At 39.9% G+C, this 15,453-nt stretch overlaps 1 protein-coding gene across 4 annotated transcripts; it reads right to left on the bottom strand.

Moving 5' to 3' along the window:
* Window positions 1-45: 45 nt before the first annotated feature.
* poc5 (POC5 centriolar protein homolog (Chlamydomonas)) lies at window positions 46-9,606 on the bottom strand. Of its 4 annotated transcripts, none has more exons than XM_086312891.1 (13): window positions 9,468-9,606; window positions 8,805-8,888; window positions 8,156-8,297; window positions 7,309-7,419; window positions 6,979-7,178; window positions 5,983-6,159; window positions 5,406-5,510; window positions 4,834-5,013; window positions 2,976-3,159; window positions 1,693-1,826; window positions 1,269-1,370; window positions 960-1,130; window positions 46-263 (listed from the first exon to the last, which is right to left on the bottom strand). In XM_086312891.1, exons 2-13 carry the CDS (start codon window positions 8,886-8,888, stop codon window positions 129-131), a joined length of 1,725 nt encoding a protein of 574 aa, XP_086169017.1. In that variant the 5' UTR covers window positions 9,468-9,606; the 3' UTR covers window positions 46-128. The 4 variants fall into 4 exon arrangements, with proteins under 4 accessions (XP_086169017.1, XP_086169018.1, XP_086169019.1 ...); XM_086312892.1 differs by having other exon boundaries at window positions 9,527-9,599; XM_086312893.1 differs by having other exon boundaries at window positions 9,536-9,584.
* Window positions 9,607-15,453: the final 5,847 nt, after the last annotated feature.

Below are 15,453 nucleotides of genomic sequence, written 5' to 3'. Positions count from 1 at the left end.
ACTAAAATATATATATATATATATATATATATATATTTAATCTCCTTCATATCAAGACAGAAAATTCCATCAATTTGGATTTTTGCATAGCTGGTCTTAAGGAAGATCTTTGACATATGTGCGTGTCATCAGTCAACTACTTTGATGGAGTGTGTGTGACAGGTGCTGCTGTGCGTTCTGGAGGAGGCTCTGCCTGCAGTGGACATGTGGCCCTTTTGGGAGGAGCTTGGAAATTTAGCAGCTGTGGCTTGCCCAATGGTGAGCTAAAAGAAAGCAAAAAACAAACAAACAAAAAAAAAGTTTAAATTGCTTTTCTAATTTACATAAACAAAGTTGCATTTGAACAACGTGAAAAATAAAGGGTACCTTTATAAAGTTAAGTGATTTTGCTTATAGAAAAACAAAAATCAAACAGCACAAAAATATTAAAGTCTGTTGTTTTAATTCCTATGATGTAGGCATCTTCTCATGCACCCCTGGACTGCTTCCAGCATACCTGATTTTATTTTTAAGATCAGTCCGATTATCACCATTTGCACTGGGAACTGAGATTTCCCCACTGACCAAAAAAAACACCCAAAACATCAACTTTTGTTTCAAGGTGACAGAATTTTTATTGGTGATAAGAGTTTGGGTAAAACCCAAAGACCAAACTGCAGTTTCCAGTATAAAACTTTGGTGCTCTGGTGAGTCCTCGAGAGTCAGATTATCAATGCAGACATCAACTATAAGGTCCTGGAGAAACCAGCTGATGTGAAAAATAATACAAATTTAAGTGTAGGGTTTAAGTGCAAAGTCATTTGAAAACCCTAGAAGGAGCAGTCTAAAAGCAAGAGCTGTGCTAGATGTGGTCCGAGATACGCAACAACATGACCTTGAACCTAAAACTGTGCAAAGATTCATAAGTATATGACTGCAAGACTCATAAAGGAACAGTATCGATGCATCACATCACATACCTGCGTAACAGGATGATGCCGTTCGACTACCACAGAGCTCATGGGTGGAGCCACTCCCATCACCTGCAGGCTGCTACGTCCCACCTTACTGATCTCATGGCGCGCAGTGACACGAGCCGTTACAGTCTTTGAGGATTTTTGTTGACTTGCTGTGACGACACGAGTACCTACCTAAAACAAGCAATATTTTTAGTGTTATATACAAATGTGATTTTTGATGAAGAGCTTTAGATGGCACAGTACAGACAACAAAGCAGGACATAGATTCAGCTGCTGTTGGTAGTTTGTCTCTATATGTCTGACACTAACCTTTTTGTGGGAACTTGCAATTCCCCCAAGAGGGAGTGAGCTGTGCACCACTGTAGTGGGAGGGAGTGCTTCTTCTTGGGACATGGGGGCACCAGAGCCCATCTACAAATAAAGGCAACAAGTGAACACAGGATCAGGATTTGGGATTTAGAGGAAGTTAGTCATAGTGCATCTAATTTAAACAAAAAGTATAACAAAGGAAATTCAAGACTGCTCTACAAATTTTTCTTTTTTAGGGCAATCACATGATTTATATGTGAAGCCAGAATTGTCTGCGACATAAAGTAATAAATAATCAAAAGAACAAAATGATCCACGTGAAAGGACATGCTTAACATTCAATAAATAAATTTCAAGAACCACGAGTGATTTGGAAAGACACTGTACTATGGTGTGTTTTCATTATAAATTAACAGTGACTTGCCACATCATCTGCTTCACTGTGCGACGGGCCTGGGTGGTCAAAATGGACTGGACTGAACTGTGTGGAAGAGGTGGCATATGGCTGGAGCTGAGCCATGGCAGAGGAGCCACGCTCATCCTCACGAGGCAGAGGAACTACGACACAAAAAGAAACCTTCATTGAGTCATTAGGACTCAGTAATAACTCATTTTTATTGTAGTTACACAAAAATCCCCCGTTAAACTGGAAATCCTGAGTTTGTATTTGAATTGGAATATTTCAATGATCTCTTGCTTGTCAGATGACACATAAAGTACCCATTTTAAACCACAGGTGTAGCAGGAGCTGGGGATTCATAACTTCTGCAAAAGTCCTATAAAGTATAAAATATATAAATATGTGCAGTTTAAAAAAAAATCCAAAGGGAAAAAAAAAAGTGCTCATTTTTAAAGCAACAGGAAAGGGTAATCAATTAACCGCCCTGGCTGACAGCATCGTATTAACATACATTTCAGTTTGGAAGACTCATTAAACCTGAAAGCAGATGGATGAGCAGATGCCCATGCTAGGCTTCATTTCTACATGCTAAAGATAGTAAGATCCAAGTCCAGCAGCCATGGTATCAACAAAAAACAAAAACAGATTCAGACAACAAATCTGACGACAGGTGGTGTAAATATAATGATGAGATATTTTTCCCAACTCATGCCAGTGGGACATCTTGGTGATAATCATATGATGCTAGTATTTTAAACACCGCTGGTCCGAGTTTAAGGTTTTCTACTGAAGTGTCAGGTAATAGTCCAAAGCTCTTAATCCAATCTTCCCAGCATTTACATACAACTAACTAACATTCATTCATTCATTCATTACATGATTCTTAACATGGTTCAAAAGGGTTTTAAATTTTATCAACCAATTTTTCATTGCCACATTAAGCTTGCCAACCTGTGCAAAGTACCTTTTGCGCAGTGCTGAGCATATTCACAGATTTAACTTCATTAAATGAGGCTTTCAAGTAAAGTGCAAAGACCCCATTCCCTCCTCTCAATCATAAATCTTAACAAACGTCAATAGCACATGGCTGCACTCTATTGGAAAAATGCTGTTTCCATCTTGTCTTTTTGTTTCAATCTCCAAAACTGCGCTAAATCAATACACCGCAGAGGCAAGGCCCACGATGCAACCACGGTACATTGTATAGAGCATCAGTCTATATATCATCCTAGCAGTACATGCTTTAGTGTGCTACATTTCTACGAAGATAAATGTTTTTCTCCACAGGCCACAAATTTACTACAAACCATGCTGATCATGAGCTGGAGGTTGTTCTGCTCGTCCTTCTGTAGAGTGAAACATGCTGAGCGCCTCCATGTTGAGAGCACATACACCCCTCATGAAGGCTTTCTTCATGGATTCTTCATATCGCTCTCGCTCTAATCGTAGTCTCTGAATCTCCGCCTGTGCCCGCTCTATAGCCTCACAGTGCTGTGCACACAGGTAGCAAAGGATAGAAAGAATTGTCGAATTATCTTTCTATATAATTATTTTTTAAAAAGAAGAAAAACACAAGATGTGCATTAAAAAAAAAACAAAAAAAAACCTGATTTATTATGTTACAGCCTAATAAAAACACGAAAACATGAAGCCCTATGTAGGATGTATTTTTGGTTTCACCATCGGCACGGGCTCTACAGTGATTTGGAGAGCACACAGAAGTAATTCACAGTAATTAAGGTGGTAGAGTGGGTTCAGTGTTGGGGAGTAACGGAATACATGCACCAGCATTATGTATTTAAAATACAAAACATGAGTAACTGTAATCCATTACAATTACCGTTTAAAAAGGTGATATTGAAATAAATGGATTACACGGCGGTCTTTTCTTGTTTCATATGTTAGGCTATGCTCTCTATTTTTGGTAATTCCACGCTGGTGGAAACCCAAAGAAAACACGCATTAAGAGGCTCCAATGCCTGTGTCTCAATCTCGTGGCCCATGTCACCTCTACTTGTGGCCCGCATAACGAGGTGAAGAAATATTTTTTAAAATTATTCACAAAAATGATTTAATATGAAGGCAATAGGCAGAGTGTTACAGTCATCGCCCTAAAGAATGTAGCCTCATGGGCAGTGTAGTCCGTGCTGCAGGGAGAATGGACCGCCATACCCGTTATGTGTCTGTGAGCGCGAGGGAGGGAGAAAAAGAGTTGAAAAGTACGAGTTGCAACCGACCCGAAACGGGAGCTGGAAGCATGCAAATATAATAATAACCACTGCAGCCAAAAAGAGTGCCTGACGAGCCCAGTTGTGAGCTATTAAGACTCGACTGTACACTGTGTTCGTGTTTTCCTCCGAAACAATAAGTTCCGCTGGAGCAGCCTTTCAACGCCTTTCTCTGTCTCTCGCTAGAAACGTTGACTCAGACAACAAAGTAAAGCTAGTTTTCGGCTACGAGCCCGACACGGAACCCGACATATTAGCCAGAGGTCCCTTTACTACGGTTCGGAGCCACAGACCTGTTTTAGATACACACAAAATAGTTTTCTATACGAGATCGCTGCAAAAAGTGCAGCCTTACCTACTGTCCACCCTACTGTTACTCATTTTATAATAAGATTTAAAAATCTAGTTGGTATTGGTATTTCAGTAACAGTAATAAATCACACAGTAATAGTACATTCATGTAGTTGTAAAAAGCATGATAATATTATTAAGTTATCCAAAGTATTCAGAATACGTTACTGTCATTGAGTAACGTAACGGAATACATTACAAAATACGCTTTTGGGGCATGTATTCTGTAATCTGTAGTGGAATACATTTTAAAAGTAACCTTCCCAACACTGAGTGGGTTATATAATGATCTGAAAGTTGATGGTTCAATCCTCTACTCAGCAGAACCTGATGCATCCGTGTAAGTGTTTGAATGTCAGGACGAAAGTGTTTAGGCATAGAAAAAACTGCTTGTATGAATGTGTCTGTAAGAGTGAATGTGGCTTGTAGTAAGATAGCACTCAGTGCTCAAACAGAGCTGAAAACCAGTCCATTTACCATGATATACTAACAAAAGTGGGATGCTCATTTACTTAAATGCAGAGAGTTTCAGTTTAAAGTGAGCATTACAGCCTCATCTTAGACACACTGTCCCACATGTACTGACCTCTGCTAGCTTAGCCTCATACTCCACAGACATCTGGGAGCAGACCTCTTCAGCCCTTGAACGGCAAGCTCTCTCCACCTTGACTTTCCAGTGTTTCTGGATCAGAGACTGCCAGGCAAACCACACCTTCTTCTTCAGCTGCAAATTGTAGTGCTGCTGTGCCACCTGAGAAGAACGAGCCTGGCGGGGAACCACAGGGCTGTGATTTGTAATATTTACAAGGCAATAATTACGTCTATAAGTCACTCCTGTGCAGCTGCATTCGTTCTCGTCATGAATTTTATGTCGTGGTTTATACAAAAATATGAATTGGTCATTTTTAAGGAATGGCATTACCCGATGAGTTAAGTAAATCACCAACACTTGTATGAAAGTTCACATTGAAAAAACAGCAACGGGGGGGGGGGGCACAAAATTTAGTAAACCAGTAGTTTGGACGTAGCAAAAATCTCTGTTACTCTGACAATTTAAAGGTAGAGATGGGTTTTACTATTTGATGAGCATTTCTAATGTCACAAGCAACTTCTAAAATATCATGTCAAAAGGTTTTGAAATCTTCTTAAACACCATACCTCTTCTTTGGCCTCGATGTGCTGGAGTCTCCAGTGGGTGAAGGCCCTCATCTTCTCAAGCTTTTCTTTCTGTCTGTCCAGTACTTGGCTCAGGTTCCCGATAACCTGAAAGAGTCCACAAAACAAGCCCATTGGTTTAAAAAAAAGGAAGGAAGTAGAGTGCTTCTTGAATTTTTAATTTTTTTTTAATTTTTGTTTGTTTTTACACAGGCATGCAAGGCATAATGTGCAAATTAATTAATAAAGACGTATATAGGGGCCTAACAAAACACTGATATGAGGACCTTAAATGTAAAAGTCTTTTTTTTGCCTTTCATTGCACTAAATATAATATTTTTGCACTCTAGTCTCCTAGAGACACGAGACATTAGTTGATGTCAGCTTGGAGTCCATGATTTTGTAATGGGTGTTTTTACAGTTTTTTCGTGTTTTGTTGACAAAAAACAAAAAACAAAAAAAAAACAAACAAAAAACAACAACAGGTGATTAAATAAATGACAAATTATTCTGCAAATTACCTGATAACAAACAGCTAAATGATTTACTAGATAAAGCAAATAAACAGACGTGTAGTCACCTCATCTTTCCTTTGGTTGGAGGTTTCATAGGTTTGTAATAGCTGTTTAAGGCTATCTAGCTCTGACTTCAGGCCAGCTGTCTGGGCTGCATGCCTCTCCCTCTCCTTCATCATCTCCAGCTTGTGTTGCTCAACGAAGGCCAACTTCCACTTCCGTAGCTCCGTCAGCACATTTGACTAATTAGGGAATAGAGGGTTGGGCTGTCACAATGTGTTCATTACTCTACTTTAGCAAACATGAGCATCTGTACAAATATCTGTAGTTGCTTTTAAATTACATGAACAGGTGTGCCAGACAGATGCAACTGCACAACACAGAAATCTTGAAGAATTCATCTCTAAGTTTTCTTTTGCTGGACTCAGTTCTTGACATCTGAAGTCCAGCAAACTTAAGCCAGATTTATGCTACTGCACAGAGTGTAAGAGTTTTCCACCAGAGATGTATTATTTTACAGTTCTGATGTGTAGTTCCAGGTTTAGAAGAACTTTCAAACCCCTCCCTCAACACACGAGTGTACTATTTAACCCACATCTCCTTCTCCTTCTGGCTGGTACTGCTTTTTTCTTAGATTAAGCTTTGCACAGCTTAGCAGGTGATTGGCTGTCATCTGCTCTCCATGAATGAGCTGTACAAAATCAGAGGAAAAGGGCAGGATGGACACCCACATGGAGACACCCATTTCCTTTAGAATAATGTCTCCAGGAAACACAGTTAAAAGGTCAACGGTTCCATGAAGAGCAGCGAGGTGTCATCCTTTTCAAAAAGTCATCCTGAGGCTCAGACACATTCCCTCTATATAATCTCTAATCTGACCACAGGCATAGTATAACTTTCTAATGACAATGGCAGAGAAAGAAGAGTGTGAAAAATATCATTATGATCAAAAATGCCAGAAACTATCTATGCATCAATGCTGTTTGCTGCTATGTAAAAGCCCACAGGAGAAACCGAGCGGCTGTGAAGGACAGTTGTACACTGTGTGGAAGCAGACTAACCTTCAGGTTGTTGCTCCACGTGTCCAGAATGTTCTCCATCTTGTTTATGTTCTCCTCTGAAATAAACATCTCTGTCACAACAAACTCAAAGGGTTCTGGGGTATCTGGCCTGGACCTCTCAGATGCCACCTGTAACCTCTCTGAGGGATTATCTGAGAGCAGTGACGCCCTGCTAGACAAATGACCTGCCATCTTCTCAGCTGGAGTGGAAAAAAAAAAAAAGCACAACCGCAGACAGACAGGCAGACTATGGCTGAGAATATGAAACAGTATTATGACAGTTACACATAATAAGTATTTTGTTTCTCTGAAATTTTACAATTATTTTACCACGAGAGGCTCTTGAGTGTGTCGAGTGTGGCCCAACAATCAAGGGGGAGGCCTGTGACGATCTCAGGCTCCTGCTAGAGTGCCGCCCATCCTTAGCTTCAATGGCAGAATCTGAAAGAAGATACAGGAGTTACAGTGAGCAGGTAGAGGAATAGATAAATGTGGCTAAAGATAGATTAAAATGATTGATTTAAAAAATGTAATCCAAAAAAGTCAGAAAACAAAAAACAGCTTAAGAGCAGAAAATGTGAAGGTGAGAGTGGTAAATAAGATGAGTGTGGCTCCTTGTCCAAGAAAGCATTTATGTCAATATCTTAATTAAATTCTGCAGGGAGGGAGAAGAGAAAGCCTGCACTCTAAAGAGCAGTACGGGCAGAGTGCCAGGAGATCATTACCAATTGGCCCGTCTGCTTTCTACATCCTCGTGCACTACTCCGTGACAGTTAAAGCACTAAACCTCAGATGAGAGTCACAACAGGGGAGGAAACTGATGGAGTGTTTAAGATGTGGGTATTGCAGGGGAAAGAGATAGGGGGTACAATGTGACAGACTGATATCTAGCCTTTTACACTGGTTTAAAAGATGAAAATATAAAGCTGATGAATACACACACACATTTTCTCCATATTTTGATGCCAAATCCTTTCTGACAGACGATCATTTGATGCAGACAGTGTCTGGAAGGGCTCATATTCAGTTTCAGTCAGCCAATCCCGGTGAACTGTGTGTCTGTTTTGTTTTGTTGCCTCTTTTTCTAAGCTCTCTAGACTAAGATGACCTAGATGACTGTGAACCTACACAGACATGTGTATGAAAGTGTTCTTCATACAGGAGGAAGCCACCATACCTGGTACACGTTGAAACTTTGTGCCATCTTTATTTCCACCCGCTGCAGACAGATGCGAGGTGCTCTGCTGCTTCAACTGAACGCCAAGCGCGTCAAATTTAGGGGTGATAACAGCATAACGGAGGAGCTCCTCATACTCATCCTGTTAATTGATAAACAATAACAAAGAACAAGGTGGTCAAATATCAATTGAAGCATATTACAGTTTGTATTTTTCTGTGTATTGTTTCAAGTCAGTTTATTTTGGTTACAACATTTTAGTGTGACTCTTCTATTTTGACACCTAGTTATGCTAAGACCATGTTATGTAAAGCTTTGCTCAACCTAACAGAGTCCATTTGGACTTGCAACACAGCAAAACTACTTTCACACAAGGTTCTAGTTCAAGCAAGCTGATATCACACACGATTTTGGTTGGCAGACTAATTCAAATGGTTGGACTCAGACAACAGCAAACTGAATCACCAATCGTGTAAAATGTTGAATTTAATATCCAAACCTTTTCAGAGCAGCTTCTAGACAATCTGTCCTTTTACCATTTAATACAAAAACAAAATAGATGAGTATTTCCTTTTAATAAATAATAGTTTTCCAGTGGTGGAAACATGGTTCCATAGAATTATGAGTGTAAATAAAAGCACATTTTCACCTGAAGCTCAGAGGACACGGAGCTGCCCCGGTCCGAGTCTTTGGGGAGAACAGGACTGGTTGGTTCTTCTTCGTCTGAGGACATCTAAACACAGAGATATACAGTGTCATAGTGCTAGTTTAATAACACAGCATGAGCTATCAATAACTGGCCATACGGACGGGACCTACTTTGGTATGTTACTATATAGTATTTATTTTAATTTCAGCTATGGCCACCACCGTTATCTTTGGCAGCTATTGATAGTCGTTGGTACTCTTTTGTTTGTTTTGCAAACCGTACATGGACATAAAACATATTCGGATGCGTTTGATTTATAAAAGAAACTTTAATACTTATTTCAAGCTACAGCTGAAGCCTTCTGTTTAAGTTCCTTTAGCCCAAACGCTAGTTTCTACATTACAAACTAATGAAGGTACACACAGAGTAAACAGAAAACTTCCTCATGCACAAAGAAATCCACGAATATGCTTATCTGTACGCTTAAAAAACTTTACATTTTTCTATATTTTACTCATTTACAGGCGCATTAATTGATCGAGTTAAACAAACATCGTTAGCTAAATAAATCAGAGCTAAAGCTAAAACAGAAATGGACAAGTGGAGACAGAAATACAGCTGCTCATAAAAAAAACCTAAACTACTTGAAGTGAGTATATCTACCTCTGTAAGTAGCGCCGCTTTTCGGAAACTTAACTATTTTATATAACCATAAAAAGTACCACGCTTGCCCGTTTCACAAGTCGTCAGTTGAAAGGTGCTTGGGCTTGCTTTGCCGTTTCAAACAGCCTGGCTCTTAAACAACAGACTCTCTGATTGGCTACTCTTTTTAACTGGCCCTACTATGTCGCCTCTGATTGGTTAAACTATTCCTATGGCAACGATAAGCGGAACGAAGCTACTTGTCTTGTGTTTTAAATATGAAAGGTGTGCAAAACCTTTTACTGTGATTTTGGAAAATATTTTTTATTTACTTCACACTTATTTTAGCCTCCAGTGTCACAGTGCCGTAAGTATCAGGGTTTTAAACTAAAGGAATCATGGTGATAGAGGCAAATAGGACCTCTTCTTTTATAACAGGTTGAAAATTAATACTTGAAAGACCTACTTTAATTGCCCCTAGAAAGTTTCGGGTTTGCTCACTTTGCTAAAGTTACAAAAATGATTGGCTCATTTAAAGAGCAACATGGTTTTCATATTGTGTTTCAAATGCAGTCTGATGTTAGCTGAGATTATCTGATTAAGTTCATTTTCATGAGGAAGCAAACTCACCTGTCTTAGGAAGGTGTAGGTCATTGGGGAATACCACCACCCAGTGAACCTCCCTGTGGTCATTTCTCTATTGTTCATAAGCCCAAATGCAGATACAGACAAGGGTTCACAATCTGAATTGCAGCAGTGCCTTAACCACTTGAGGACTTATTAGTACTTAACAGTATTATGGCACATATGTGGGATAGGCCTTAACGGCTTGGCAATAGTAGCCTGGGACGGACTCCTGAGAGAGGAGACATATGGTACCTCTCAGCCATGGCAGAGCTGAAAGCAGCACTGTTGGACTAGAGCCTCCTCACCAGCTGGCTCAGAGTACTTCACTGTCCGAAGGTGTCCAGTCAGCATTGTTATAAGACCCGCAGCCTGACATTAAAAAAAAAAGAAAGAAGTAGTGACTTTGGTAATCTTCCCCTAAAACAACAGACTTAGAGGAATCGCACAGTTTTGGATGTAATACATTTTCAAATCAAATATACTGTACTTACTGGAAGCAAGACCTGGCACAGGCAACCCTCAGCACACACAGACACACACATTTTATTACATGTCTTGACAGCTGACGCAGGCTGTGAATTTGAACCAGAACTGTGAGGCGCAGAGGATAATCCTAGCTGCTCGGCGGGGAGTGGAGGTTTCCTGTTGAATGACAGGAAGCTGTAACTCCCCACAGATTACTTATTTCCATTTCAGAGCAGATGATTCACATGTTTTGAAAGGTTTCAGTGATGCGTTCATCGCAGTTTCTCTTTCGAGGTGATTTTTTTTTTTGTCATTCCAGCATGGTGTTGCTTTGCTTCTCTGGTTTTCTGTCATGCTGTGGTATATTCCTAATTTTCTGCACTTGTCTTTCTCTGTAGGAAGGTTAAAATGACAAGGACTGGCTAAGACTAGAAAATGACAGGATTTGCATAGAAAACGCAAAATAAAAAGAAAGAAAGAAAAAAAAAATCAAGGAGTTTTAGACCCTTGTGCCATCTTTTTGCAATGCACAATACAACACATGGCAGATAACTGTAGATGTGTTTAATACTGCCCAGGCTCTTCTTGTCTGCTACACGATTTCTTTGCCTTGAATGCCCGTAAATTGTATCTTGCATAAGATTAAATAAAGTTAAGTGTAGGTCTGACATCTAAATTAATCTAACTAACACAGAGCAGCAGTTAAAATCTAGGCAACTTATTTGAAACCATCTCCGTTCTTTGCGAAATGTTTTTCTTTTGCTGCAGAAAAAAAAGTGATAAACTACTGTTGATAAGTGGTTAGATTACACCCGGTATTACCACCTAAATGCTTTCTTTAGATCCCTTTTGTGAGTTTCACCTTCCTCTCAGTAAAAGAAATGCACCTGGGCTTGTGTGTTGAAATGGGATTCAGCTCACATTCTTCTCCCACAGCCTGTTCAATCTGTTCCAGGACAATAATCACAATCCATTTGACTTTCTTCCCTCTGGTATTTTAGCTCAGCTGCGTTAGACTATCCAGGACCTTGCAAAGGTAGACAGAAAAGAAATGAGAAAATAATGTTTTGAGCTTTTGCATGTTTACCTTGTTACCAAGCCTTTCCTTGCTCAACTTTTATTTTTCCCCCCAGAGAATTTAAATTTAAGAGATTGCAGAAATGTATGGTATTACAGCCCTTTTCTTTTGTCCAGCACGCATCATTTCATCTGTTGCATCTGATGGTGGAACGGTGGATTACAAACTTGGTGTAAAATTGTTTCTGCCCTTGATCGATTTTCAGTCAGACCTACTTACAGACAGCCATAACTCCTGAAGACAACAACTAATGTTCTATCATCAATCGTAATGTTATCAACCAATTTTTCCCATATATGAGACAATAATGACCTCTCACTGAAGACAATGTTACCAGAACTCATCTTAGAGTTATTCATCGCTGCCTGCTGTTTTCAAATTAGTTTTCATTACATGTTGATGGAGCGGGACTTCCCCCTTGGGCCACTCTAATCCATCACATCTCTCTATCAATGACATCCGTGTCTTTTTGTTTTGCTCTCTAGGTAGCAAATTCACCGGCACTTCTAAACACATACCTACACACAGATGAGATGCAACAAGTCAACAGATTTTCTTATATCAAATTCGAAACGTATCCGTGCAGTATGACTAAAGCTGAATCTAGTATAAAGTGGTCAGCAGTATGAATGTAGATGAGCGGTGGAGGTAGACAGCAAAAGATGGAGGCTAAATCAGTTAACCAGTGCTTCTATCTCCACAAGACATAAGCAATTACCATCAGTGTCCACATCTGTTATAATCTGGATGAAGATAAGCAGCAGACAGTTGTTCCAGTGTAATTTATCAAGGAAAGCTGATGCAGCAGGTACCACATCCATATATCAGACTTATATATGGGACAATATAACTGGCTCATCTTGCTTTGCAAATAAAAAGTTGCTGGTTCAATTCTACAAATTCCCATTGAGGCTGAGTTAGGAAGAACATCTAGTGTAAAATTCAACTTAATGAGCGGCCCCTTGTGACAAGAGAGCAGCTGGAAGTAGCTTTTTGATGCTGTCCTCTCACAGATTTAGCCGAGTAAATTTTTTAACAGAACTAATGAGGACGTAATTTAACAGTTGTGTCATCGCATAGTTCTTCAAACGGTCTCAGGATCTCGGTCTGCAGCACATGTAGCAGAGCAGCAGTACAGCTGAGGAGGTGGAGTCAAGCCGTATGTCCTTGTTAAGTAGTCACTAAACAATGACCCTGTTGTTTTACCTTCCCTTCTTTGTGTGACTTCTCTCCAGGTTGTCCAACTTCCTCCCACAGTCCAAAAACATGCTTGCTAACTGGCGGTTCTAAATTGGCTCTAGCTATGAACATGAGTATGAATGCTTGTCTGCCTCCTTGTGTTAGTCCTGTGATGGATAGAGCTGTCTAAGTCACCTGCCTCTTACCCAGTAACAGCTGGGATAGGCTCCAGCCCCCCTCATGTTCCTGAATTGGGCAAGCAGAAAATGAATGGATGGATGAAGTTCATAATTTAGTGTTGGGTGTTTTTACCAATATTTGTCAATATCAGTGTGGGCAGTCAAGAACCCATTGCTTAGTCAAGCCAAGTATGGCAATGGCCATGTTTTTGGGGCACCCTCCTGTTTCAAATGGTAGTCATTGTTTACAAATGCAGATTATTTCTGAAACCTAATAAAAAGTCAGTGTTTGACACACTAATTTCAGCAAATGTAAGCACTCTTTTGTTGTCCACACACACTGCTTACCTTCCTGCAACGAAAGCCTGATCAAACGTGATTGGTCAGTGGAAATCAGACTACAAGCAGAGTGGTACAAAAATCCCTTACCTTGCCTATAGACTCTACATACAGGCCAGGCAAAGGCAAGACAAAGTCCAACACTGGCACTATTCTAATAACTACCACGAATAGTAGGCTGTATTTACATGTAGCATGGGATCTTATTAAATTCACATCTATTGTTTGTACATGTAAATGTCCAAAGCTCAGGGAAAACACCATCTTTATCATGCTTTCTGTAATAAAAGATACTGAAATCCATGAGGATCCGCATGTGTGTGTGTGTGTGTGTGTGTGTGTGTGTGTGTGTGTGTGTGTGTGTGTCATTCTACTGTCCCGTACATTAAGCTAAGTGCTCCTCAGCTCTACAGCAGTAGTAAATGGAGTCTTATGGCTCGGGGCTTGGAGGGGGCTTCTCAAGTCCAGATCAAAAGCAGAGTGTGTCCCAAACCCCAGGTCACTGCTTCTGTGAATCATCAAGTTCAGAGGAAAAGGATAGAGGCTTTTCTTTTTGTTTGTGTGTCTGAGCGTGTGCGTATGTGTTCCCCTTCACGTTTTTGTGTTGTGCATGTTTTAGTACACAGTGTGTGGATCATTTAAAATCTTACTCTCTGTCATTTGTCCTGAACATGATGCATAGCCAGCGTTACAAACATGTCACGGTGCACAACCAGGCTGTCCTATTCACTGCACGTCCTTCGTATTAACAGGAAAAGCGATTGATTTAAAAAAAAAAGTTTTTGAATAATGAAAGTAAAGAATTAGATGCACTGGATGTAACACATCAAAGAGCTTGCTTGTAGATGTTTTCTGCAGTGGACGGTGTTCTGGTGTCTCACTGGTTTTGTTGGTGTAATTTGCAGCTGCAAACGATGTGAATACTGAAAAGCTGAATATCCCTGTGCTTGCATCACTCTGTATTTTCCTTCTTTCCCCCCCTTGCCTAATTTTCTCCAGGAGTCACTTGCGGGTAGTATCTGACATAGCAGCGAACTGTCAGTTGCTATATCATGCTTAATCTAAAGATCCTCGGTATCTCTTAACAGCCTGTGATCGGTTATGTAATTATTATAACGGGACTGCACACCCTTTGTGTGGTGTTCATCAATACTATTAGTCCCTCTGTGGTCGTTAATGAGATGAAATAAATTAGCATTTCTCTTGCTCAAACTGCATTGGGAATTCAAAGGCTTTACTCACTGCTCAGGTTACTTCACACTGTCAAATTAAGCTTAGCAGCTTGCAAATAAAGTAAGAACCAGCAATGGGATGCTGAAATGAAAATAAATGTGAAACCTGAATATTAAGCAAAATTGTGTACAGCAGTTAAGAGTGTATTTAGATATGGGATCGATGCTAAAGTGTGAAACCCTTTTCCCATTTGTGTTGTCTTTTCCAGAGTAACCTGTTCATGAAGCAGTAGTTTGACAGAGAATGTGACAGAACAAGAGAGACAATCAGAAATTATGACCTGCACTAGTATGAGCATCTCTGGCTCCCGGTGCATGGCTGCAGGTGATCAGATTTCAGTGTTGTATCATGTGTCCGCTGAGTTCATTATGCTGGAGTTGTGCCTCTGCACTCCTTTAAGGAACTTCAGTCTTACAGGAAAACACAGTACTCCTGGCAACTGAAAATCCGCTGCAATTAACATACGATTTATCTGCTGTGCTCTTATTGGTGATCATCAGGAAAGCATGAAGATTTTGGTAAGGTACCCTTAAGGAATCCATTGAGTATCACTCACAGGGGAATCACTTTGATCAGATCCCCTGACCCCATCGTTGTTGCCCTATTAGTGATCCAAGTGAAGACTGGTCAAGAGCTGAAAATCAGTTTTACAATTTGTCACAGCACTTCTTTTTATTTTAATGCACCTTATTTTGTAAGGTAAAGTTCATGGTTTGAAGTTCATTTATGATTCATTTTCTTGATTTAAACCCTTTCATAAAGCTCTCCCTTGCCTGATTAAATCCAAAATCAAATCAAATTGGGTAAGATAATATGGTGACAGTTGATGCCAGTAAGACAACAGTGTGTTAGTGCAATAAAAAGGGTTGAATAAAAAATGTATTGGTGATGTGGACTGTGTGCGTAT

This window comes from Aulonocara sp. 'chitande type north' Nkhata Bay, linkage group LG12 (assembly GCF_057382095.1).
Source record: "Aulonocara sp. 'chitande type north' Nkhata Bay isolate Kocher_YH1m ecotype deep benthic linkage group LG12, A_spYH_male_GT1.1, whole genome shotgun sequence".
Classification (NCBI taxonomy): Eukaryota; Metazoa; Chordata; class Actinopteri; order Cichliformes; family Cichlidae; genus Aulonocara; species Aulonocara sp. 'chitande type north' Nkhata Bay.
This window is presented reverse-complemented; position numbering and strand designations above follow the sequence as displayed.

Coding starts and splice junctions, on each gene's coding strand:
- poc5 (XM_086312891.1), bottom strand. CDS start 8,888: ATGTCCTCAGACGAAGAAGAACCAACCAGTCCTGTTCTCCCCAAAGAC. Junction 7,420..8,155: donor AAAGTTTCAACGTGTACCAG/GTATGGTGGCTT, acceptor ATCTTCTTTCAG/ATTCTGCCATTGAAGCTAAG. Junction 1,827..2,975: donor TCCAGCTCATGATCAGCATG/GTTTGTAGTAAA, acceptor TTTGTGTCGTAG/TTCCTCTGCCTCGTGAGGAT.